This window comes from Engystomops pustulosus, chromosome 5 (genome assembly GCF_040894005.1).
Source record: "Engystomops pustulosus chromosome 5, aEngPut4.maternal, whole genome shotgun sequence".
NCBI lineage: Eukaryota > Metazoa > Chordata > Amphibia > Anura > Leptodactylidae > Engystomops > Engystomops pustulosus.
This window is the reverse complement of record NC_092415.1, coordinates 174,716,829-174,741,663: the sequence shown is the minus strand read 5'-3', so window position 1 is coordinate 174,741,663 and position 24,835 is coordinate 174,716,829. Positions and strand designations below refer to the sequence as shown.

Genomic DNA, 24,835 nt, shown 5'->3' with positions numbered 1-24,835 from the left:
TTTTTGTATGTTTACCATCGTTTGGCTTGTTTTAATCTGTTTATCTTCATTTCTAGAAGTGTATACAGCTGTGAAACGGATTAAAACCAGCCAAACGCATGGTAAACATACAACAACTTGTGCTTTTTCAGTCAGTTTAAAAACAGTCCAAGAACGCACTGTGTGACAGCACCCTAAGGTTAGTGGCACAAGTGGCGCTTTGAACCCATTTTTAGGCCGTTTTTAGTCGTGCATTTTCACATAGTTAAAAACGCAGCCATTTTTTGAAAACGCACCTGTTTTTTGTCCAGTCTTCCCAATTATCTAACGGACAAAAACAACAGGTTTTGACCCAGAAAAATTTGTCAAAATATACCTTCCAGTGAAGGAGATTCCTGCAGCTATAACAAGCATAAAACCTGCTCTATTTTACAACTGATTCCCAGTGAAAACTTACATTAATGATCCTGATTTTTCGGTTTCTGAGTTGGATTTTTCCTAAGACAAATCACCATCATGTGAAAGGTTCAAAACTGGGCAAATAAGCTACTGAGTATGTGTAACCACCAACGCTGGACAATTTTATTATTACAGGGTCGGCCAGTTTCTTGTTAAACTTTCTCTCTTCTTAAAGGCCTCCCATGGCAGCAGCTGCTACAGTTTACGAGACCGGTGCCTAGAGCTTTCTCTCTTACATTTTACAGGTATTGTTGAAGTTGACACATCTATTCTTAATAATGGATGACCTGGACTCATGTGAAGCACATTGTAGAGAACTTCTTCAGGATCCAAGGAATAAGGACAAAGCTACCATGGTAAATAGATCGTTCCGTTTTACTCTAGTGATTATTCACTAAATCATAATTTCTTCACAGTACTTATATAAAGTCAGGTTTTAATTATGTAAGGGTAATTTCTTCTAAAATTGGTCCTTACATCTTTAAAGGAAACATACCACTTGTAGTGGCAGGTTTCCGATGGCAATATCGGGCACCAGCTCAGGGTGCTTACCATGCGCGTGGCTCTCATTCACTTTCTATGTAGCCGCGTGCACGGTAAGCGCCGAGCGCGTACCTGCCTGCGCCGGCTACAACATTTAAAAAGTGTTTTAAACCGCAATACCGCGGTTTAAAACACTAACTAAAATAAGCTCCGGCACCAGCTCAGCCTGAGCTGGTGCCCGGTATTTCCATCGGAAACCTGCCACTACAAGTGGTAGGTTTCCTTTAAAGCACTCTCCCACCAATAGTAATTAGTGAACTAAGTGTAGGGGGAGGTACGTAAAAAGTGGAGCGACAATTCAGGACAGAGGTGTAAGGCTGGGGCCACATGAGTCGTATCTCCCAAATCCAGATTCCAGCAGAATTGCCTTTAAAGCAAATATACCACCAGGATCCAGGATTGTAAACCAAGCACACTTATGTATGTTGTGGCACATTTACTAAGGACTTTGCGCCAATTTTCTGTTAGACTTTGCACATTCTTTTAGATGCAAACTGCTTGCACAGGTATTTAAGAAGTGTCTGCACCACTAATGTGTTGGGCGTGACCATTTTGTGGCTCAGCTGCACTAGGCATTATGCAACACAAATTGGGGGGCGTGCCGGTGGTCAGTCAGATCATGCGCCTGATTTATCATGCAAAGTCCCACAGAATTGTGTCACACACCCTATGTTAAAGGTGCACCACAAAAAATTTGGTGAACCCTGTCAGCGCAGTGCAAGGGGTGCCAGATTAATGAAGAATGGGCTACTCTTAGTAAACGTGCCCCACTATGATTGTGTGTGCCCCCTATCTTTTTTATGAACAAAAAGGCTTTACAAATTAGCCTGAGGAGCTCCAGAGAATAATTTGCATAATTTTAAAGCCTTTTTTTGTTAACACAATGGCATAAGAACACAAAAGAAGAGCAGATCCTGCCAGAGAGGGCACACACAGTATGTAAGTGTGCTTGGTTTACAACATTAATACTGGTGGTAGATTTCTGTAAAAACTTTCCTTCTGATTGCTCAGCCTGAATGTTACTTATGTTACACAATTTTCTACTTTGTTGCAGGTTATGGCTGACATCATGTTTCAGAAACAGGAATACGAAAAAGCAATAGAATATTTTCGCCAAGTTTTGCATAAGACACCAGGTAGGTTTTTTTTATATCACTGATGTGTGTCTTGAATGTTTGATTTCACGGATGCATAATAAAAAATGGAAGTGTTTGTTCTGGTAAATCAGAACTGGAAATCAGAATGGTCATAGGGAATATTTATTGTCTGAAATGTTTCTAAATGCTGTATGACTGTATACAAATCTCTTGTGTATTGCAGATAATTTTACAGTCATGTGTAAGTTCATTGACCTTCTAAGAAGAAGTGGAAAACTTGCAGATGCGCAGCAGATCTTTGATATGGCATTGGAACAATCTTCAAGAACTACACTTGAACCTGGGTATAACTTTTGTAAAGGCCTCTACAGCTGGTAAGTGGCTTTAAAAAAACACTATAAAACCTGGTAAGTGTTACAGCTGAAACCTACACCAGGGCAGACACGGTGTAGATTCCAATTCAAACACACAATGAAAGGCGGGAATTTCTAAGAGGTGGAAACCGCTTAGTAACTCTGGCATGCGGTGCGCCTTGAAGGAGATCTACTGTCTGGTTCATACCTCGTAAGCAGCATCTGTACTCCCTTTTATGGTCTCTTTTTTTCCCCAAAAAGATGTTGTTTTTTTTGTTTTTTTAAATCTGTAAATGAGGAAAAATTGCTCTTGGGGTCATGTTATTGTTTGTACCGCTGGAGGCTCTCTGGTGAAGCCCCCTGGAGCACTTAGCATATATTTTTCTTCAGGGTGCAGAGAGTATTGAGTAAGTGACGCTGCTTTTTATGAATCAGATAGTAGATCTCCTTTAATGCATGGTCCCATTTGACTTTTTATGGGATTGTACAAAATTTCAAAAACATAGCTCAGTCTCATTCACATTGGTAGAGCTGAGCTGGAATTCCAGATGCAACCCAGAAGCAGGTGTGGCGCTATTTCTGAAAGGAAGACCCCTTTTTTCAACCCCTTTAATTGGGTAGGTCAGGAGTCTTGTATATTTGGTGGCAATACAGAATGAAAAGTACACATTCACGTAAGACTGTATTTCACTATATTCATTTTGCATGGTGGATATAAGAAAATTATAATATATTTTAGCAAAGGAAATTACTTGGCTCCTCACATCTATCTTTCCCTGTGAAGATAAGATCTGAAATCTCTCCTGAATTCTGTTTTGCTAGGCGTCAGAGGACATAGAAGCTGTAAGTAGAGGGGAGGAGTCAGAGCATTTAGGTCTCCGCCCATAAGCTTAGAGATGATTACAAACTGCAGATAAAGCCTGTAGAAAGGAAAATGTATTATTCCTCACAAACTGCTACTGATTTATTCAAAGCTTGTTAAAAGGAGACGAACAATCTACAATATTTCCTGTTTTCATTAGCATGTCAATCATATTTTGGAGTCTGGCAGTAAAGATGAATAGTTTTAACAATAGTTTTATCCACTGAACATTGACATATGTTCTAATTAACTTTCCTGACCCCTTTCCTCCTCTTTCACAAGCCGGATAATCAGTTTCTGTATCTCTCACCCCAGGCACATAGGACAGCCTAATGAGGCACTGAAATACTTCAATAAGGCTCGCAAAGACAATGATTGGGGGCAGAGAGCCATCACCAATATGATCCAGATCTGCCTCAATCCAGACAATGAGATTGTTGGCGGAGAGGTGTTTGATAATTTGGAAGAAGATAACAGGTAACATTTTGCACGACTGATATTTCTTAGTCATTGAAGCACGTATTATAGACAACTGGATGCGTTAAACTACATTCACACGAATCCTATGTTTTCCCTCCCTTGTACTGCACCATATCGCTTCGTGCACCATTGCGGCAAGCGTCCGCCTACGATTGTGTGAATGCAGCTATATGTATGCCGGTCATCTAGTAAAAAAAGTTCACATCGATAACTGTGCTGGGTCATAATTGAAAATTAGAATAAAAAGTTTAAACATTGTGACTGATCAATGATGTAGGATCAATAACAGTGGCTTTGATATAAGTACGTTTTCTGATTAAGATCCATTCCGATTCAGTGTGCTAGGGGAAAAGAGGGATTCCGAGAAGTTGGGGGTCCGGACAGCAGAGAAGCTACTGAAGGAGTTCCACCCTCGCACTACTCATGGACACAAACGGCTCATCATGCTGCAGTGTTATTGCCTCATGGCTACCAGAGACAAAGGCAACATTGAAACTGCTCTCAGCACATTAACAGAAATGGCTAACACTGAGGTAACGTATTATATACAGCTATGGTATTTATATACTTCTGTCTATATTCCATATTTCTTACATTTACGGGCGGATGCAGGGAATGATTAAAAATAACAAAAAAAAAATGATCCCTGTCCTCTGTATGTCCCATCCAGTCATAATATCCACCCTGTCATAAAAATATAAACATGGATGAGGGGAGGCGTTGTAGACCCTGAATAAATCTGAGTCAATCTGGCGGGATTCATGACCCTGGCCGTCCTGAAACAGGAAAACTGGCGTAGAGGTGGAGAGTCACAAAAATGTCAGATAAGGCATGATGAATTTCCCCCATTGTGTCTATATACTTGCTGATGGAGACATCCTTTTGGCCTGTGCTTAGTATATGTTGAATCTAGCAGGAAGCACTGCATGGAATAGTTTTGTAGAACCTGCTTTTTCATTCTACTTTCTTTCGGCGGAGGCCATAATAGCCTATGTGTCACTGTATTGTATCCATCCCCAGACTCTGCTGAACATACACTGCAGTGTTCCATCAGTGAGCTCAATGTGCATATTTGGAGACACCCTGAACATCAGTGGCAGCAGCAAATCACGCTCTGGTGCTGATATTCACTCCTCCCCCCACTTTCAGGAGAAAGGAGCTGAAGAGGAGATACTCTGCAGCCATTCATTATAAAGTTTCCTTACAACGAACTCCAAACATGATTCCTTCTATTATTCATTACTAAGTTTTGTTTTTCTTTTAGAAGCTAATTCAAAATTGCTTCAAAACAGCTTCATTTCCCGATTATTTGTGTAAAAATTTCCACCATCACCATTTTGGCCGTTGATGGGCAGATTTATAAATTCTTCAAATCAATGTGATATCCTTGTGGTTGTAGAAAGAGAACGTGTCTGTGCTCCTGGCGGTGGCTCAGGCTTATATGATTCTCAAGCAAACGCCCCGAGCAAGAAACCAGCTAAAGAGGTTGGCCAAAGCTCCCTGGACCTTGGAAGATGCTGAAGATCTTGAAAAGAGTTGGCTGCTCCTTGCAGACATTTATATCAAATCAGGAAAATATGACATAGCGACAGATTTGTTAAAGCGTTGTCTGAAATACAACAAGGTAAGAGAGAGTAGAAACATACCCCGGGCCCATATGTTATTAATTTATTGAGAACCAGAGGAATCGCCTAACAAATAATTGTATCACATTTTATGTAATCTGAGATCTAAAAACATCATAGTCTCAAAATTTGAAAATGTGTCAGACCACACATGGAATATTGTGTACAGTTTTGGGCACCAGTGTATAAAAAGGATATAGTAGAGCTGGAACGGGTGCAGAGGAGAGCAATCAGGATTATTAGGGGAATGGGGGGATTAGAATACAATCACAGATTACAAAATTTGGGATTATTCAGTTTAGAAAAAAGACGGCTGAGGGGAGACCTCATTACAATGTACAAATACCTGAACGGACAGTACAAGGATCTCTCCAAAGATCTTTTTATACCAAGGCCTGTGACCAGGACAAGGGGGCATCCTCTGCGCCTAGAGGAGAGGCGATTCTACCATCACCATAGACAAAGGTTCTTTACTGTAAGAGCAGTGAGACTGTGGAACTCTCTGCCGCAGGAGGTTGTTATGGCCGACTCTATGTACATGTTCAAGAGAGGCCTGGATGACTTTCTGGAGAGAAAAAATATCACGGGTTATGGGGATAAAACATTTATTTAATTCTTAAAGGTTGGACTTGATGGACTTGCGTCTCCTTCCAGCCTTATATACTATGATACTATGAAACCTACAGCCAATGTAAAAAATCCAAATACAGAATGGGTTTTATTTGTAGCATGGGCCTCATTCCACATTAAATGAAATACACCACAGACACCTAACTATCCAATATTGTACCTTACTGTTTAAGAAGCTGACTTTGGTTTGGCTGTTAGAAACCATTTTCTGTGTTTAACAATTAACAGGTGATAATAGTAAACTAAGTAATATCCTTTATTATGGAAAAAGGCATCTCTGTCCATTTTCTGCTTCTTTCTTCTGCAGTGTGAAAGCCTTCTTAAAGGACATCAAAATCAAAACTTTGAAAAAGCTTCTTAAAACAATTCATGTATAACTTCAGACAACTCTATTTTTGGTTTTTATAGTATCTAGAAACATGCAGTCATATTAAAGGACATTTACCACCAAAATCAAGGTTTGTAAACCAAGCAAGCTTAGATGCAGGTGTGTGTTCCCTCTAGCAGGATCCGATCTTCTTTTAGCTTCATATGCCGTTGTTATTAAAAAAAAGGGTTTTGAAAATTATGCAAATAAACCAGAGGGGCACGTGGCTACATTGACAGCTATGAAGCCTGGATCCCCTCAGGTTAATTTGCATAATTTTGTAAAAACAAGGGCATAAGAAGCTAAAAGAAGAGCATATCCTGCCAGAGGGGGCACACACCAGCATTTAACTGTTTTTGTATATAATCCTTCATCCTGGTGGTAGATTTCTTTTAGCCCCTTCCACCACGCTCCGTAATAGTGCGGCACGCGTTAGGTGCGGGTGCATGGAGAGGGCTCACCGGCTGAGCCCTCTCCATAGCTGGTAAGTCTTTGCTGCATAATGCAGCAAACACTTACCGATAACACCCGCGGTCGGTGCTAGACAGTTAAGGAGTCAATTGATGATCCAGTTTATGTAATTAGTCTACCCAGTCACTGTCATGAGTTAAGTCCTTAGAAACCTTAGTAGCCTGTTATCTATCAGCTATTAGTGTGAGGTACAGGAGGGAAAGCTATACACACTGCTAAATGCAGGCAGAGAGGAAGGAAATAAGCAGGAGGAGTTGCATTTACCTTTAAATGTTTAGTTACTAGGCAGGCTTTCATCCTGACTGGGTAGAGCTCTGGGCTTTGGCTCGATCAGACTCTCGATTTCTAGGTTTTGGTTTACTATGTATTCTCATACATCATAGAAAACTGCAGCTGCCGCCTCAGGATTTACCTGTTTTCAGTGTGGATATTGTTAATCAACTATATATAGTTATATATGTACTATATATGTGCAATTGCCATTAAAAAAAAACTTTAGATCATTCATTCTGCATTTTAATGTTATTCATGACAGTCCAGCAGTAAAGCTTATGAATATCTGGGCTTCATTATGGAGAAGGAGCAGTCGTATAAAGATGCGGCAGAGAACTACAGACTGGCCTGGGAGTACAGCAGTGAGTCCAGCCCCGCTGTAGGTATGTGTTATCCTCTCTCCCCAGTTCTCTGTGGTGATCACTTCATTCATACTGTAAGGTTCGGAATAAAAGAATAGGAAATCTACCATCAAAACCCAACATGATAAACCAGGGACCGTTACTCATATATCCAGGCACTGTGACTGTGGTAATCTACTTAGATTTGTTATCCATGGCCTCCTTATATCTAAAGTCCCCTTTTATAATTATGCTAATGAACCTAAAGGGGTCTACCAGATTCCCTTTGTTCTGTAGCTTCACAGACTGTTACACTGTGCAAGGAAATGTCTCTCCCTCACCTTGCTCCCTTGGTACTTCCCCCTCCCACTTTGTGCTTAACTTCCTCTCTGCCTGCTGTAATTTCACAGTCACAGAGGATGTTTAAGTCCTGAGAGATCAGGAGGAATGGCAAAGCTACATTGATGTAATTGCTGTATAATGACCTTCATACTGCTGATTCTTAGGGCAAGAAGAAGCAGGCTCACTTGTCAGTGCTGTTTTAGGAACTCAGGAACTGCAGCTTACACAGGGGGTGGAAACTGGTGAAAATATGCCTGGTGTTATACCCCACATAAAAGCTTTCCCTATAAAGAGACATAAACGTTAATGTGAACCTTATGCATCGTAAACACCAAGAAAAGATGCAGTTAATTTTAGTAATCACCAGATCCTCTTAAATAATAACCATCAATTCAGAAGATTTTGGATATCGACTGGGGGGGGGGGGGGAATGTTGTGAACATTTTTCTAATATTCTTCATTAAAAAAATTCTGCTTAGTTTGTAATGAAACAGACTGCAATGTGCCCTTTGTTACTTCTACACAGCTTTGGCAAATCTGTCTACCGCATTGAGGACCGGTCTCTCTCTCTTCTCTCCTGTTTGTTACACAGCTGTGAGTGTTAACCCTTTCTGCTCTCTCCCTGGCTGCAGTATGCTGTAAGCATTATTTTCAAAGAGCAAGCTGGAATGCAGGGGGTTAAACCTCCCTTCTCAGAACGGTTTCACCAATCACAGGGAGATTAGATGTGAGCCTCCCATAGACGCACATTGTACAGACTGAAATACGAATCTACATGGGAGGGAAAAGCTTGATTGTTTTTTTTTTTTGTTTTTATAAACGCAACTGAATTTGCTAATGAAGTATATTAAAAAAATGTTCATCTTCAATGACAGTTACTTTTTAAGGCACAGAACATGGGCTCGGTGCCGAGCTGTGCTCCAAAGGTTGCACCTCCCTAGCAGTATCATTATCAGGACGTTTGAGGTTTCTTCATTTGTTTTTGTGGGTACTTTGGCTCCCCCCCACTCCTAATCATATTTTGACTCTAAACTTATTTTGACTCTATTGAGTTATGGTGTCTTATAACCTTCTATATATAAATACTGGAATCGACTGTGTAATGTTATACCAGGTAACAAATATTAAGCAATGTAACAAGTACGCAGCAAACATCCAGCAAAGGAACAAAATTGTGTCACTCCATATCCTCTGTATAAAGGCTCCCTCTGCTGGAGAGTGAGGGTGTAGACATATAAGAACCCAAAATTTAGCCTAGAAAACCATAGTTGTAAGGGAAAAGTAATATTTTGTGGTTAATATTTAACATGTTCCTGTTCCAGGCTTCAGACTTGCATTCAACTATCTGAAAGACAAGAAGTATGTGGATGCCATAGATATCTGTCGCAAGGTAAGTACAGATTGGATTTTTATTTTTTGTTACTTTTACATCTGTAAAGCAACTATTATTTATTGTTTTCTAGGTACTTAAAGCTCACCCCACATATCCAAAAATGAGAAAAGAAATAATGGATAAAGCTCAAACCAATCTCAAACCATAGGACTAAAGCCACAGCTATTTATGTATATGTCTTGTTACCACAGTGTTCCCTTTATTGTAATGTTACTAAAGAAACCTGTATTAAAAAATTATTTTTTGTTACTTAATTTGTTCACATTATCCAGTCAGTGTATTTCTATTGGGGTTGCTGTATATATATATAAAAAATGTCCTAAATAAAAGTGTAAGTAAACCTTTAACAAAATTGCAGAAATGACACACATTTAAATCTCCATCTTGGGAGGATCGTAGCTTCCTGTGACATCATCATCCATTTCTATGACGTCATTAGGAGAGATGTGTCATGGTCTGTGTATTACAGGCTGTGACAGACCACCTCCAATACAACCATCTACTGCAACTGTAGTATAGGCAGGTACAATCAGACTTCATAGGGTTAAACTACCCTATAGGGGTCTGTAAATACAGTAGAAAATAAATAAAAACCCTAAAAATTTAAATCACACCCCCCTCTGTATCCCAAAATGCCCGGTCTAGGAAAATGTAAAAACGGTCATTCCCAGTGGTGAACTCGGTAATGAGTCTGTGTCTATATGTGTCTGTCTGTGTCTATATGTGTCTCTGACCGTCTCTGTCCTTGGCGTTCTGTGACCATCTCTGACTGACACTGACCGTCTCTTTCTCTGACTGTCTCTGTACTGTTGCGTTTACAATCACCAAATTTTGCACATCCGGTCTATGTGACTCAGGGAACGTCATAGATTAGGTTTACAGTTTACAGTTATCAACCACCATATACAGGAGCCATTGTGACAGAGTGAGCGCCTGAGAGATAGACAGGGAAAGTGAGTAAGAGACAGTCCGAGTGAGTGAGAGAACTAGTAGAGACACAATTTATTGTGCTGAAAAACTCGGCTTATACTGGATTATATACGGTGTGTTACCAACTACTAGGGCCTCCCTGGCAGCATGGAGCACATATTGTACGCTTTATAATAAAGGTGATACAAGGAACGGAATCTCAGCTGCATATGTGGATATAAGGATTATAGGTAGTTATAATAATCAGCAATATATGCTTAGTTGGGGAGCAGACCTGCATACCTTATTTCAGTTGACATTTATGGAGATGTGCTGTTAGCAGCCAAATTTTATTATGCAAAAATCACATATATAAAATACAATCCTGTTGGTTTCTAACTCCACATAAATTATCTACAATATATCCAAATTATTCCAAAAAAGTGTTGGAAAGGATGTGATAAAGCTATGGTAGAGGAAAGAGTTATAAACCGCTTACCATTTGGAGCAGAGTTGTGCATTAGGGGGATCTGAGACATAACTATGCTTAGGTCTGCAAACATTACAAATCCACACTAAATCCAGGTCAAAGTAGGAACAGAAGTTATCAAGATGACAGTATAGCCCAGTGCGGAGATAAAGCACAAAGTAATGGTGCAAAATGGTAATAATAAACATGGAGATCTTACAGTACATGCCTAATAAAGAGGGTTTGCTCACAATACAAAACTACAAAGTGACACCATAAACAGAGATAAACAGCATAGTGAAGGGAACATACATTGTCAATAAGTCACAGAAAAGGTTAATTATGCACAGTGATGTCACAGTACAGAGATAATACACACAATAAAGTCACAGTGTAGAGAGAGTAATGCCACAGTACAGGGATACCACACATAGTGATGTCATAGTACAGAGATAATACAATTAGTCATGTCACAGAACAAGAAAATATGATCATATACACTGGTGTTACAGTATGGGAGTAAGACACAATTATGTCACAGTATGGGGGTAATGCACATGGTGATGAAACATGGATAATACACCCATGGGAGGTTCTAGATTCTAGACTATGCAGTGGTATCACAGTGCAGAGAATAAACATGAGCGTTCCCAATGTTCTACATGACTCTGTACTTATGGAAACTCAACCTGGAAGATAGAGATATGGAGACATTGACTCGGAACCTCATAGGTGATGTCTGCACTTCTCAATATGTGAATTAAACATCTGCTCTACAAGGCCAAGGGAAAATGTATTTCAAGCCAAATATACAGATTATAAATGAATATTCATATGTAGGACATCGCTCCTCTAATTATTAGATTAGTGCTGCTTTAGGACTTATAAACAGTAACTTTACAGCCATCTTATTAGTATGAGGTTCGGATGCTTGCAGGTGCTATATGCTCCAAACCTATCTGATGCCAAAGAGAGACATAAAGGGGAAGCCAATTTTTCAAGCCACAAATAACAGCAAAAGCCAAAAAACTATCACTTATTTATACTCCAATCATAACGATCCTGGAAGTACAATGCAGGGTCCTGCTCAGTGTTTCACTTTTCAGTGCATGACTTTGCTTATGGAAGTAGGGCCGCCCACTGGACTCCTAATTCCCAGGCTTATATTTTTATGAATACATAAATAGCTACTGATATTTTCCCATAAATATATATCAGACTCATTAGCTCCCCCTGCTCTATAACATACTACGGTAGAAATCAATAGGCCATACCTAAGTGACATTACTTTACACTCGGAGTAATACGTTGGGAAATTCACAATCTGTTGTATATTGTGATGAAGGTTATAAAAACCATTATTATTTGTTTTACACACAGACTATTAGACCTGTTATTGGTTGTTTCTGAAGGCCATGTCTTATTATAAGATACAGAATGGGATGTATGAAATGTTCTTTTTGATTTCACATTACACAATGCTCGAAAAACTGCTTTTTGTGGTCTCCCAGGGTAAGTCATTATTCCTTATTATCTGTATCTATAGGACATAAAGACATCCATGCTCAATAGGCAGATTATTAATTCAGTACTCCATTGGATCTACCTTGCCCCTCTCCAAGCTAAGTCTTTAAAGGGAACACATCATTAAAGGGAACCTGTCATCAGGAGCCCTTTCTCTGGCTCCCCCATGTCCCCATAGAGAATAGTGTACACATTGGCAAAGAGTTTTTATAAACTATTCCTCCAGAGCCTTAAAAAAAGAGCTCCCTTTAGACTGATGCCTGATTTTATTTTAGGTAGAACTAGAGGAATGGTTTTTCCCTTTTATAGCTTAATAGCTTAAAATTCATGGCACAAGAATCATAATCATATCTTGCAGCACATTGTTATGGGGGGGATTCTGAACATAAAGCATATACAGTATACAGGGGTTGGTATCAGTCTTCTTCAGTGAGAGACCGAGGCATTTTTATGTAACAAGTCTTTCTACAAAGTTTACTAAAAGTGCATGTCTCAAAAAGAAATCATAACATTCTAACCCTTTATTATTGTTTTTGTAGTTGTTTTTGTCTCATGTTTCAATCATGTTGTACATAATGAACAAAGGCCAGAGAGAATCATGGGAGGACAGGAAGCCATAAGAAATAGCTGGAAGTGGCAGGTGTGTATATATTTCTATGGTATGAAATAAAATTTGGTATTAAAGTATAGTTAGACATGAGTTAGAAATGGGTCGGATATATCTAAGTGGCTTGGGTTACATCTGGTGTCAAGACACTATTACCAAAATTTTTTAGTAAAATTGTTGTGCAAAATTTGGTATTTCTGCCATATCCCTTTTGTAGCAAAGTAACGTCACCTTATTAAGCAATAAGTAATTCTGGGGGAAAAATTATGCAAAATCTATCCCATTATTTAGAATTTCCCTCAAAGCTAAATTACATCGAGTTTTTATTACATAGAAACCATTTGTATTATTAAGTTATACCGAGCAATAATAGTTGTTTGTAGAATTCGTATTTACTGAATTAGTTTTACACATGTCTGGCTTGTTATGTTTTCATAGGTTTCCTTGCAAATGGCTTATGATGAGGATCCAGAATATTTCTACCACCTCTGCGGTGGATCTTTAGTCAGCAAAGACTGGGTTTTGACTGCAGCCCATTGTGTGGAATTGTGAGTAAACTCGAAAAGATCAGATGTGAATTGAAAAAAGCCACAATGCCCCCATTTATAAAGTATTATTTATAGTAATGGTTTATTTGTATGGCAAAACAGACACTTTATGGGCCCTTAAAGCTAATTGGGCCTGGCATCCTCTGTAGCAGTGGTGGCAAACTTATGGCACGGGTGGTACCCAGAGGAGCCCTCTCTGTGGGCACCCAGGTCATTTCCTCAGAATAGAATACACCAGACAGGACACAAAGAATCTTCTTGCAGTTGAAGATTATTAGAATCTATATATTTAAGGATTATTAGAATCCTTAAATATAGAATTAAGACACCTGAACATTCCAGTCATTGGACTCAGCAAGGCAGATTTACTACATGTCAGGCTCCAGGGTTAATGAACCCACTGGACCACCGCGGATGATGACGTAAGCCAACACCTGGGACCGGAATCTAAGTGGTACCCGGTATTCACCAGAGCCCGCCGCAAAGGGGGTTGGACTTGCTGCGGCGTAGTGCCATCAGATCATTCCACAGGTGCGACTTTGTCCACGGTGGCAGCCAAGGTGAGGTTTAAGACGTTGAGCTGTAGCGCAGGAAAGGAGTCGGGGACGAAGCAACGGGTCAAGTCAGGCAGAACATGATCAAAATCAATAACGGAACAGGGGTCACAACAGGAATACAGAACAATAACACAGGGCATCCAACAAGCTTTTTCTAAGGCTGTGAGGCACAAAGATCCGGCGGGGTGAGCAGGGAGAAGCTGGGTAATAAAGAATTCTGGGAAGGGCCAGCACGAATCAGCGGTGCACTGGTCCTTTGAATCTTCGAGAGCCGAGCATGTGTGACCTAGGAGTTGGGGACGTGCGTGCACGGCCACCGAGGCTGGAACAGGAATGCGGACAAGTGGCATCGCACTGCGAACAGAGGGGAACGGGTGAGTCACATGCAGCCAGTGCGTCTTTAATCGGTCTGGAAAGCGCTGTTTGGAAAGTTGCGATCAACGCTGCTTCATTCTAAGAGAGTTCAGAGGCCAGAGTACAGAACTTCACAGCAAAGTCACTGACAGACAAGTCCCCTTGACGCAGGTTCAGTAGTGGGGTCTTAGTAGAAGACGCCCGTGCAGGTTCCTCAAAGACAGACTGGAACTCAGTGAAAAAAGATGTAATCGTGGCTGTGACTGGGTCTTTTCTGTCCAAGATGGGAGTAGCCCTTCCTGGAGAGGAGGCTGATGATAAATGCCACCTTAGACAATTCCGTGACGAACTGTGTCGGCATAAGCACAATATGCAGGAAGCCCTGGGTGATAAAGCATCTGCACAACTTGGGGTCCCCATCATACTTTGATGGCATGGAGAGTCTCAGTCTAGGTTCAGAGGAAGGCAGGCAAACCGAAGTAGCAGGAGGAACCACAGGAACTTGACACTGCCGCTGAGTAGCCATCAGATGCTGCAACATGCGGTGACTTGTCCAAGCTGTTCACCTTGTGTGGCAATATGCTGGGACTGTTGGACCAGGACGGTGGTAAGATCAACCAGTTTAGGCATCATGGCTGCATCCTACGGTTTTCACCAGAGCCCTCCACAAAGCAGGTTGGACTTGCTGCCACTTGGTACCACCAGGTCTTTCCACAGTTGTGACTTTGTCCGTAGTGGCAGCCATGGCAAGGTACAAAGACGTTGAGCAGAATCGTAGTCGGCAACAGGCAGGAGGTCAGGACGGGCAGCACAGGATCGGAGTTGGGGACGAAGCAACAGGTCGCACAGCCCCCAGAGCCTGGGCTCCGCGCCGGTGTACACTACATGTTGGTCCAGTTTACGCCAACAATGTTGCATCTATGTTCAATACTCTTTCCCACTAGGATATACTCCTTGCAACAGGCCAATTTTGTGCAAAAAGTAAACTTTACAACAACAAATAGGACTATAAGAGCACCCAACGACACTACGATACATTAGTGTGACTTTTGGGGAATTCTCATACTAATCCACATCAATGTGTCTGGCTGTTTAGTAGTACAGTCAGTCCTTATTGCTCCTATGGAGTCATATTCTTTACTATGTGGACAAAGTGGAAGCGCCATCTTCCACTATGTGCTACCTGCAATGTTTTATGGGGAAAATACATTTAGAAATATGATAGTTGATTGAACATCCAGCTTTGATAAAGGATTCTATACATTTACATTATAAAAGCCTTTTTTTGAAATCCTGTTTTCTTCTAGGAGAAGCCGAGGGTGGGAAATGGATTGGTCACAGACCCTCCTCCCAGTATATAGCCAGCCAGCCCCATATAGTATACAGCCTGCCCCCAGTAGTATACAGCCACCCCAGCCTGCCCCACTTAGTATGCAGCCTTCCCAGCCTGCCCCCAGTAGTATACAGCCACCTCAGCCTGCCCCCAGTAGTATACAGCCTGCCTCCAGTAGTATACAGCCTGCCCCCAGTAGTATACAGCCTGCCCCCAGTAGTATACAGCACTGCCCAGCCTGCCCCCAGTAGTATACAGCACTGCCCAGCCTGCCCCCAGTAGTATACAGCCAGCCTGCCCCCAGTAGTATACAGCCCAGCCCAGCATTAAAAAAAATAATAAACTTATATACTTTCCCTCCGGTGGCCCCGATCTGCAGTGCTGCTCCCCCGATGTCCGCGTGGCTCGTCTTCTGGATTCCGCGCCCATCTTATGTACATCGCGGGAGAGAGGAATGGCGGCTCCTAGCGCGATGTACAGAGGACAGAAGGCGGGCGCGGAAGCCAGAAGAGGACCCGCGCGGACATGGGGGGAGCAGCGCTGCACATCGGAGTATATAAGTTTATTATTTTTTAAGTATTTTTTACTTATTTTATGACTTGTGTATAAGCCGAGGGGACGTTTTACAGCACATTTTTTGTGCTGAAAAACTCGGCTTATACACGAGTATATACGGTATATACGGTATATACGGTATATACGGTATATATATATATATATATATATATATATAGTAAGACACTGAAGGGGTTAACTGTGGATGGGCGGTATGTTTCCCCTAGATTTTCCTATTATGCAAGGCCTTAGTGCTGAGGTTGTGTTGTCCAGCACCTTGGACACAGGTGGTGGGAGCAGCCTAATCAGTCTGCATAAAGTGGCTGAGCAGAGCTGAGAGTGTTGTCTCTCTGACAGGAGGCTGGAGAGCACACAGCACTGACCTCTGTGCCTGGAGCAGCAAAGTATTTTGTAGTGGTGAGTTAGAGATTCACTGTATAGTTAGCACCCTGACGGGTAGGATATTATTTTGTTTTGTTGCCTGAATGTGAAGGCTCTTTTATTTTGTTCCTGCTGCAATAAACACAGGCGAGACCTGTTTTGGACTGTACCTTGGTGTCCCTGTCTTGAACTGCATCACAGCACCCCGCTACCACGGTCTCTACTGGGCCAAATCCCCACTATATATATATATATATATATATATATATATATATATATATATATAACTATACTTTTGTTAATTTCTGATCTACTTAATAAATACTCATTATAAAATGTCACAATTTTATTATGTTTTCTAAGCGCCGGTATTACATACAGAGCGGCATTCGGAGAACACAACTTGTTTGAAAATGACGGCACTGAATATTTTATTGCTATTGATGAAATCATTGTTCATGAAAAGTGGGATAAGACCGACATTGCACAGGGGTAAGTCATCACAGAATAGATAATACTCACTTCTGCTTGTAATGATTTCTAATCAATGGCATATAAGTCGCTCATTTTAAAGGAAATCTACCATTTGATTTGATGTGTTGTGAACCAAACATACCTTGAGAATGCTGTAGCTGTACTGATGCAGAAATATATCTTGTTTAATCTTTGAACTAAGTGGTTTTTCTGAAAAAACAATTATAAAATTATGATAATGAGGTTCTGTCGCTTCTGTGGCTGCCCCGGCACTTCTCCTCTTACCTTAATTATGCATTGCTTCAGCCTTGTCCTGCCCAGCATAAGCCAAGAATACTGTAATCTCTTTGTTGTCCCTGACAGGATTAGTCCTGTCTAAGCAGTTCAGGCAGCTCCTGTGTATCAGAAAGTAATGAGGCTCATTTACTATGGGCTCCGCGGCCGCACTTTCGTCAGGTTTCCCAAATTTTTCAGTTTTGCGCCGAATTCGCGATCGGGTTTTGGTGCAAGGGCGCCGGCTTTCACACAACAGAAATTAGGGGGCGTGGCATTCGGACAACCCGACGGATTTGGAAAAAACGTGGAATTTTAAAAAACTAAATGTGTCGCAAGATCAGCACTTACATGCACCTAGAAGAAGCAGGTGAACTCCGGTGGACCTCGGCGCAGCAGCGACACCTACTGGATATCGGGCGCACGACCTTAGTGAATCCCGGCAGAACCCGAATCCACGTCGGACAACGCACCGCGGGATCGCGACTGGACCGGGTAAGTAAATGTGCCCCAATGTGTTAATGGACAGCGGCCTTTTTTAAGCAAAACCACTTTGTTCAAGGATTAAACAAGATATGTTTCTACATCAGTGTCGCTAAAGCATTCTCAAGGTATGTTTGATTCACAACGTATAATCACCAATGATAGATTTCCTTTAACTTTTATTTAGATGCTATGATCATAGGGGGGGAGGGGATTTGTGCACCCCACCCCCCTCTTACATGAAAGACTGATCCCTGCCATACCTACATCGAAAATTATTTTTTACTTAGTTCCACCATATTTTTATTTTATTTCCTGAGCTTTCCCAATACTATATTATTAAATGGCACCACTAGGAAGTGCAATAAAAAAGAATTTGGAGGTCTGAGTGTGTCTGGCCACAATACGGACCCGAAAATGTTAAGAAAATAGAGGATATCCTCAATGCATAGCGCAGGGAGTCCCCTGGTTATTGACAAGATAAGTTCTGTACGTTTTTAAAGGAAATTTGCCATCAATGTCAAGCATGATAAACCAGGGGCACTTACTCATAGATCCAGAGACCGTGACTGCGGTAATCTTATATTTCTTATCCATGGACTGCTAATGGTCGTGCGCGTGTTACGGGAGCTCCAATGTGCTCTGGATTCACTATATGTTGTTACACTGCAGCGCAAGCCTAAGCCCCACTCAATGCAATGAGCACACAGGGATAGGGGGAAGTGCTCCTTCAGAATGTAACAGCCTGTGCAGCTACAACATGTAGAGGTTCTTATAACACCCCTAGACTCATTAGCATAATTAAAAGTTGATTTTAGAAGGAAGGAGGCCAGGGATACCAAATATAAGAAGATTATCACAGTCCCAGTATCTGGTTGTCGATTATCAAGCTTGATTTTTACAGGTTATGTTCAGGATTTCAGAAAAAGTATTCATCTATAGTTATCACTTATTTCTATAACTGTATGGAATTTTACATTTAGGTGAGATAGCTTCAGTCTGCAAGTATATCTCACATCGAGAACTCCAAATTATATCCAGAGAAAAAACTACATGATATGATTGTAATTTAGCTTGGCACCATTGTATATTGAATCTACCAGCAAGATCCTGACACATTAACCAAAGATACTTTCATGTCGCTGTGAGCCCCCTTTTCTATATGTTATATTTTTTTTCTTCCTTATGGCTTGATTTGGCCCCCCCAAAAAAAAGAATTAAAAAAATATGCTAATGAGCCTGAGGGAGGGGCTCTGGCCCTTTCCAGGGCTTGCTGCCCTCCTCCTCCGCCCTAGCCAGAAAGGCAGTGACGTCACCCAGTTCTCAGCTGTTACCGTGGATGTGCAGTCATCTCTGCGGTGCACAGCAGGCTGCTCCTCAATGTGGCTGCAGACCACAGAGATGACCCACATGTGCATGAATTGCAGAGAGCTAGTAGTCATCATCAGCAATCTGGCTAGGGCAGAGGAGGGGCTCTGGTGACGCCCCCAGAGCCCCTCAGGTTCATTAGTATTATTTTTTCCCAAACCAAGCCATATAAAAAAAAGAAAAGAAAAAGAGAACACACAGCAGCATGTAAGTCTCTGATACTGGTAGAGTTCCATTAAGACCATGGCTTAGTAGACAAAAAAACTATTCATTCAAATGGATATTCAGAGAATTACTTTGACCAGTAAGACACTTATGTCTACATAAACTAGTTTTGGGTCGGACATGATCACTTCTGCTTTAAAGTATTTACTTTCTTATACAATGAATACACAACTTACATGTCATCAGCAGGAGCAGAACTCTTCCCCATTTTCCATGATTTCTATACGTATTAACAAACTTTCTTTTGGTGCCAGGATGTAAAAGATTAAAATTTCTACTTAGCATCCTGGAAGTAAGCAATGCAAAATGTGTATATATTTATATACTGTACATTATTATTAGTATATGTTACATGTTAATCATTTGCTTTGTGTCTCAGATATGACATAGCCATGTTACGTTTAAGTCAGAGCGCCTTTGATAATGGATACGTAGCAATAGCAAGGCTGCCAAGTGCTGACGACATCCTGCCTGGTACTACTACCTGCTATGTCACTGGATGGGGAGTCACTCATGGTAATGTGGAAGAAGTAGAACATTTACAGTAGTTTTACATCTTTATATATAACTGTCCCACTACCTTTACATAAATGAGTGTCTGCATTAGGACTAACAGTATTTCTGGCCATGATTTTATGTGTATTCTGCAGTTTTAGCAGTTTCTCCCCTTTACTTACTCCATCTCTGATTCTCAGTTGTCTAAGAGCTGGTACGTGGTTACTAAATGTTTTGATGTCTCCCATACACAGTGCAGAGAAAATAGATCATAATCTGCTCATCTGCTCTCTCTAGCTCAGAAGCCTCAGTAGGATCATATAGAGCAGTGGTGGCGAACCTATGGAACGGGTGCCGGAGGTGGCACTCAGAGCCCTCTCTTTGGGCACCCAAGCCATCACCCAGCACAAAGGTCACCATTCAGGACTCAAGACCTGAATCAAGGAGGTGTGGACAGAGCTTGATTATCATTGTAGACCCTTCTCCGGATCTGTGATTCATCCTGTTAAGGGGACTTTAGAGGGAAACTACAATAATAATTTGAATTTCTCCTTCTTTCTCCTGTATTGGTGTCCTCAGGGCGCCAATGCGCTTGAAACCTGTTACTTTAAATTGGCCTTTGTGAAAAATATATGGCTTTTGCTTGTAGTTTCGGCCCCCGGTCCCTAAAAGGCTCGCCATAACTGATATAGAGCATTAGACAGGTGTATTGATGTAAATAAAGCACTTGGGGTGAGCTGAAAACTTAGGACTCATTCACACAACCGTATACTTGCTCGGACTGGATCCTGGGCGTAGTGCAGGGCTGGATGGAAAAGGGAATTGTCCAACGGAAAGGCAACTGTCAATCAGAGGCAGCCCTGGATGTTGTTACAACCCTGAATCCTGATCCACTTCAGAAGACTGCAGGAACAATTCAGCGACTCATACTGATGGCTTTCTGTGGACATTGATGGGATCAGGACTGGAGATTTTTGTAAGAACCTTAATGATGACACATGGCTCGATCCTCTTTGCTAGCAGGGAGCCAGGTGTAATTTTATATACTTTTTAAAGTGAGTGGAACCAGTAATGTTAAATATGAAAACACATTGGGAATTAGTATTGAAAAGGCTAAGGGAATCTGTTATTAGAGGAAAATGTGTGATCCTGATGAAAGGTTCTCTTAAACAAAGGGTGGTGCTATTACTTGTAGAGCCCAATTTTATTTTCTAAAGTCTTACAACCTCTTTAATTCATTATGAAGAGTAAATGTTTAGTCATTTACTATTATTACTATTTCAGTCGGAGGAGGCGTCCCGCCCAAACTGCAAGAAGCTGAACTCCCAATTGTGCCGGTATCTGTCTGTTCACAACCAGAATGGTGGGGTGAGGATGCAAGAGATAATATGATCTGTGCTGGAGGGGACGGTCTGAAATCGGGGTGCAGTGTAAGTTATACCGGTGTATAGTGAAGTGGAAGGTTTTGTATGTTATTCCATGTTGGAAGTGTAACTCTACATGGTCTAATATTGTTACAAAATTGCTAACATTTCCAGATGAAGACATCCCTAATTGGTACCACCCACTTGGCTAACTACTCATGAATCTTTACCTCAGCTAATGTGGTAACGGATACCATTTGATACCACACCCATTAGTGTAGGGTTTTGCTTTACCATGGTCACCATGATGAGATTAGTGGACTTATGCCAATATGATCAAACTCCATATTTTTATCTTAATGTTGTTATAGTGTTTTTGGATTTACTGAGACGTATCCTAAGCACCAGGTCTGGTCCTTTTGACTCAATGGAGGGAATGTATCATGGCTTGCACATCCAAAAATTGCAACATTTGATTCCCCTATAACAGTGATGGCGAACCTTTTAGAGCCGGAGTGCCCAAACTTCAACCAAAAGCCACTCATTTATTGCAAAGTGCCAGCACAGCAATTTAAAAAGTAATTATTTCTCCTTGTTCTTTGACAACTTTCATTCGTTCAGCCTCCTAAAGACACCAACACAGTTGAAAGGAGGAGGGCAAATTCCTCTATCATTGTAGGAAGATTCTGTAGGAAGATTCTTTGAGTTCTGTCTGGTGAACTTCATTCTGGGGTGATGACCTGGGTACCCACAGAAAGGGCTCAGAGTGCCGCCTCTGGCACCCGTGCCATAGGTTCGCCACCACTGCCCTATAACAAATCTCCACCAAGTGGGCAGGGAGGAGTGGACCACAACTGTAGCTTGCACCAGGATTCAGGCCACAAATTAAAATTATTAAGGACCTGCATTTATGTACTGATTTTTTTCTATGCAGCACCATCCCACAGAGTTATCTTAAACATTGCTCCCCCCAAATTAATTCTAATATATGCAGTGACCCCCCCTTTAATTAAAATGTACAGTGTCTTTCAAATTATAATATTGTGCCTGTCCCTATAATAGGGGAGTAAATAAATACATCATTTATGCTGTCAGGATGAGTGATAGTGGACCCTCTATACCACCGCGGACGATGACCTAAGTCGTCGCCTGGGACCGGAGTCTAAGTGGTACCCGGTTTTGACCAGAACCTGCTGCAAAGCGGGTCGGACTTGCTTTGGCGTGATACCACCAGGTCACTCTACAGGCACGAGAATAGCACACAGGGCATGAAACAAAGCTTTCTCTGAGGCATAGAAGCACAAAGATCCGGCATGGGACACAGGAAGGGGCCGCACATTTATCAGAATGGACAGCCGGCCAGCGCAAATTATTGGCGCGCTGGCGCTTTGAATCCCAGAAGCCGATACAGAGCTGGCTCCGGTGGTGCGGCGAGCGCGTCCCCTCCTCCTAGGCGGTGCAAGAGTCAGCTCTGTATTGCGGCAAAGTGAGACAGAAAGCCGGGGTCCTGGGGAGCGAAGGGGGGCACGGGTGCGATTGCAACCCGGGACATATACAGTATCCAAAATAATTTTATATACAGTAGATACAGCACCCGTACATCTGTACAGAACTCCAATAATGAATTGTTACATAAAGTTTCCCCCGGTAATTCTTACTGTGCACCATGTTATAAATATAGATATATATACTGTGTACTCTATTATATACTGTGTCCCCTTTTGCTGTGCCCCCCTCTACAATATTCTGTGATCCCTACTATTAGAAACTATGTTGACTTCTATTTGATTTATGCTGTGCCTGCTCTATTATATACTGTCATAGTATAATTTGGAGTAGGTGGAGAATGGATGATGACTATTTCTAATAGTCATTTTTGGAAAATTAGATATGGGAAATAACTCAATTCCTCTGCTCTGGGCAGGGACATTTCCCCACATCACCTAAGGGCTTTGAGCCAGTTTTCTGACGGACTTTGCCTGTTCTTTTCAGTGCAAACTGCTAGCACAGGTGTCTGAGACACATTTCTGGCGCATACAACTCAATTGTGTCACACGCAACCATTATGTGGCGCAGTTGCACTGGGCGTCATGCGACACAAACTTGGGGGGCGTTCTGGTGCTCTGTGGCATTTAACATGTAAAGTCTGTCGCACGCCCTATGTTAAAGGTGCACCACAAAAAAATTGGTGAACTCTGTCGGGCCAGTGCAGGGAAGCGCCAGATTCATGATTTCTGGCACACGTTCTTAATGAATCTGGCGCACCAAGCATTATACATGGAAATAGCACTTTTAGTGCAGTTTCCGAATTTCTTAGTAAATGTGCCCCATTATCTCTCAATCTTCTCTTGCATCTACAGGGAGACTCGGGTGGTCCTTTGAGCTGCTATAGAAATGGCGCCTGGGAAGTGCATGGTATTGTAAGTTACGGACTGGTACCATTCTGCAGCACATACCAGAAGCCAACCGTTTTTACACGAGTATCTGCCTTCACAGATTGGATATATAAAGTAAGTACAATAAAAGATAACTTTGGGTACCACTTATTCAGAGGTAAAGCATTAGATAAGTACAACACTTGTGAATAATAGATTTGGAAAAGAACAAAAAACTGTTTTCCTTTTTATGCATATTAGCGGCATATTGCACCAGGGCCGTGGCTGCCCCCTACTGGTGCAACTATGACCTTCTCTCTATACCAGCCAGTGTCAGCAAGCATCCCCTGCCTTACATAACGATTGCCAACTCCAATAGAAAGTAGAAAATGGAACACCTCGTCTGATAAACTTTCCCTTTAAGGACAGATATAATAAACTGCAGCAGGAATTTTCACAGCAGGATATAGTGTATTTGTTGCTAAGCGCATCTATCGCCTATTCAGGATGGATAATAGATCTATGGGGAACTACTGATCATTACCAGGGTTTCCTGGATCTTTCAATCCTCATCATTCCACTATTGTGGTGGGGATGTGTTTGGGATTGAGTGAGCTATCACTCCAGACTCTGTCTATAAGACTGTTGCACGGTTGTGGAGTATGAAGGTCCTTGGGACATTGAACCACCTCTAGTAATCATTGATGTTTGATCTGATAGTATGTTACATATAGCATAATCATTTATTACTGAAGACAGTGATTAACCCCTGTGTAATTCTAATGAACATTTTTCTATGTTTTACTTATAGGTAATAGATGATGGAAGATAAAGATTGTCTTAGTTCTTTATAGATCTGGTTTCTTCTTGATTTTGGGAAATAAAATTAAAAAACAGCAAAAATTGTTAACTTTTTCTTCTTTCTTCTTCATTCACATACTGTGTAAAGGTTCTAGACCTTTAGATACACTTCCCGAGTAAAGAATGTAAATGGCAACATTATCAAGTTATGGTAACATATGCAGGTGGCAATGGAGGTAAAAATCTGGCAAGAGGCTCATTTGAAGTGTAACTAAAACTTTGCAGCATTTAAAAAATTTTTTTTAGAAATGAATAGAGCAGATGATAATAAAATTTGTGATAAATCGTAAATATACCATTTATATACTGTATGTATACCGTATACTTGCAATATACCGTATATATACTGTATACTCGGCTTATACACGAGTCAATTAAAAAAAACTTACATACTCACCCTCCGGCGCCCCGATGCTTGGCTCGGCTATTCTTCTATCTTCTCTAGGCTGTATTAGCCAACAGAGA

The 24,835-nt window shown here is 41.3% G+C and overlaps 2 protein-coding genes across 2 annotated transcripts in view; both read left to right on the top strand.

The window, feature by feature from the left end:
• TTC21A (tetratricopeptide repeat domain 21A) overlaps positions 1-9,469 on the top strand; it is a 44,109-nt gene extending 34,640 nt beyond the window's left edge. The window contains exons 21-29 of the mRNA XM_072153863.1: positions 684-794; positions 2,036-2,117; positions 2,302-2,452; positions 3,609-3,770; positions 4,111-4,306; positions 5,173-5,397; positions 7,402-7,522; positions 9,145-9,212; positions 9,286-9,469. Of these exons, the coding sequence (XP_072009964.1) occupies positions 684-794; positions 2,036-2,117; positions 2,302-2,452; positions 3,609-3,770; positions 4,111-4,306; positions 5,173-5,397; positions 7,402-7,522; positions 9,145-9,212; positions 9,286-9,363 (1,194 nt within the window). The 3' untranslated portion in view covers positions 9,364-9,469. The remainder of the gene's footprint in view (positions 1-683; positions 795-2,035; positions 2,118-2,301; positions 2,453-3,608; positions 3,771-4,110; positions 4,307-5,172; positions 5,398-7,401; positions 7,523-9,144; positions 9,213-9,285) is intronic.
• Positions 9,470-11,986: 2,517 nt separating this feature from the next.
• On the top strand, positions 11,987-24,422 carry LOC140133554 (elastase-1-like). The gene is made up of 8 exons (XM_072153862.1): positions 11,987-12,105; positions 12,657-12,757; positions 13,163-13,272; positions 16,816-16,944; positions 19,655-19,791; positions 21,055-21,200; positions 23,495-23,644; positions 24,321-24,422. Exons 1-8 carry the CDS (start codon positions 12,009-12,011, stop codon positions 24,339-24,341), a joined length of 891 nt encoding a protein of 296 aa, XP_072009963.1. The 5' UTR covers positions 11,987-12,008; the 3' UTR covers positions 24,342-24,422.
• Positions 24,423-24,835: the final 413 nt, after the last annotated feature.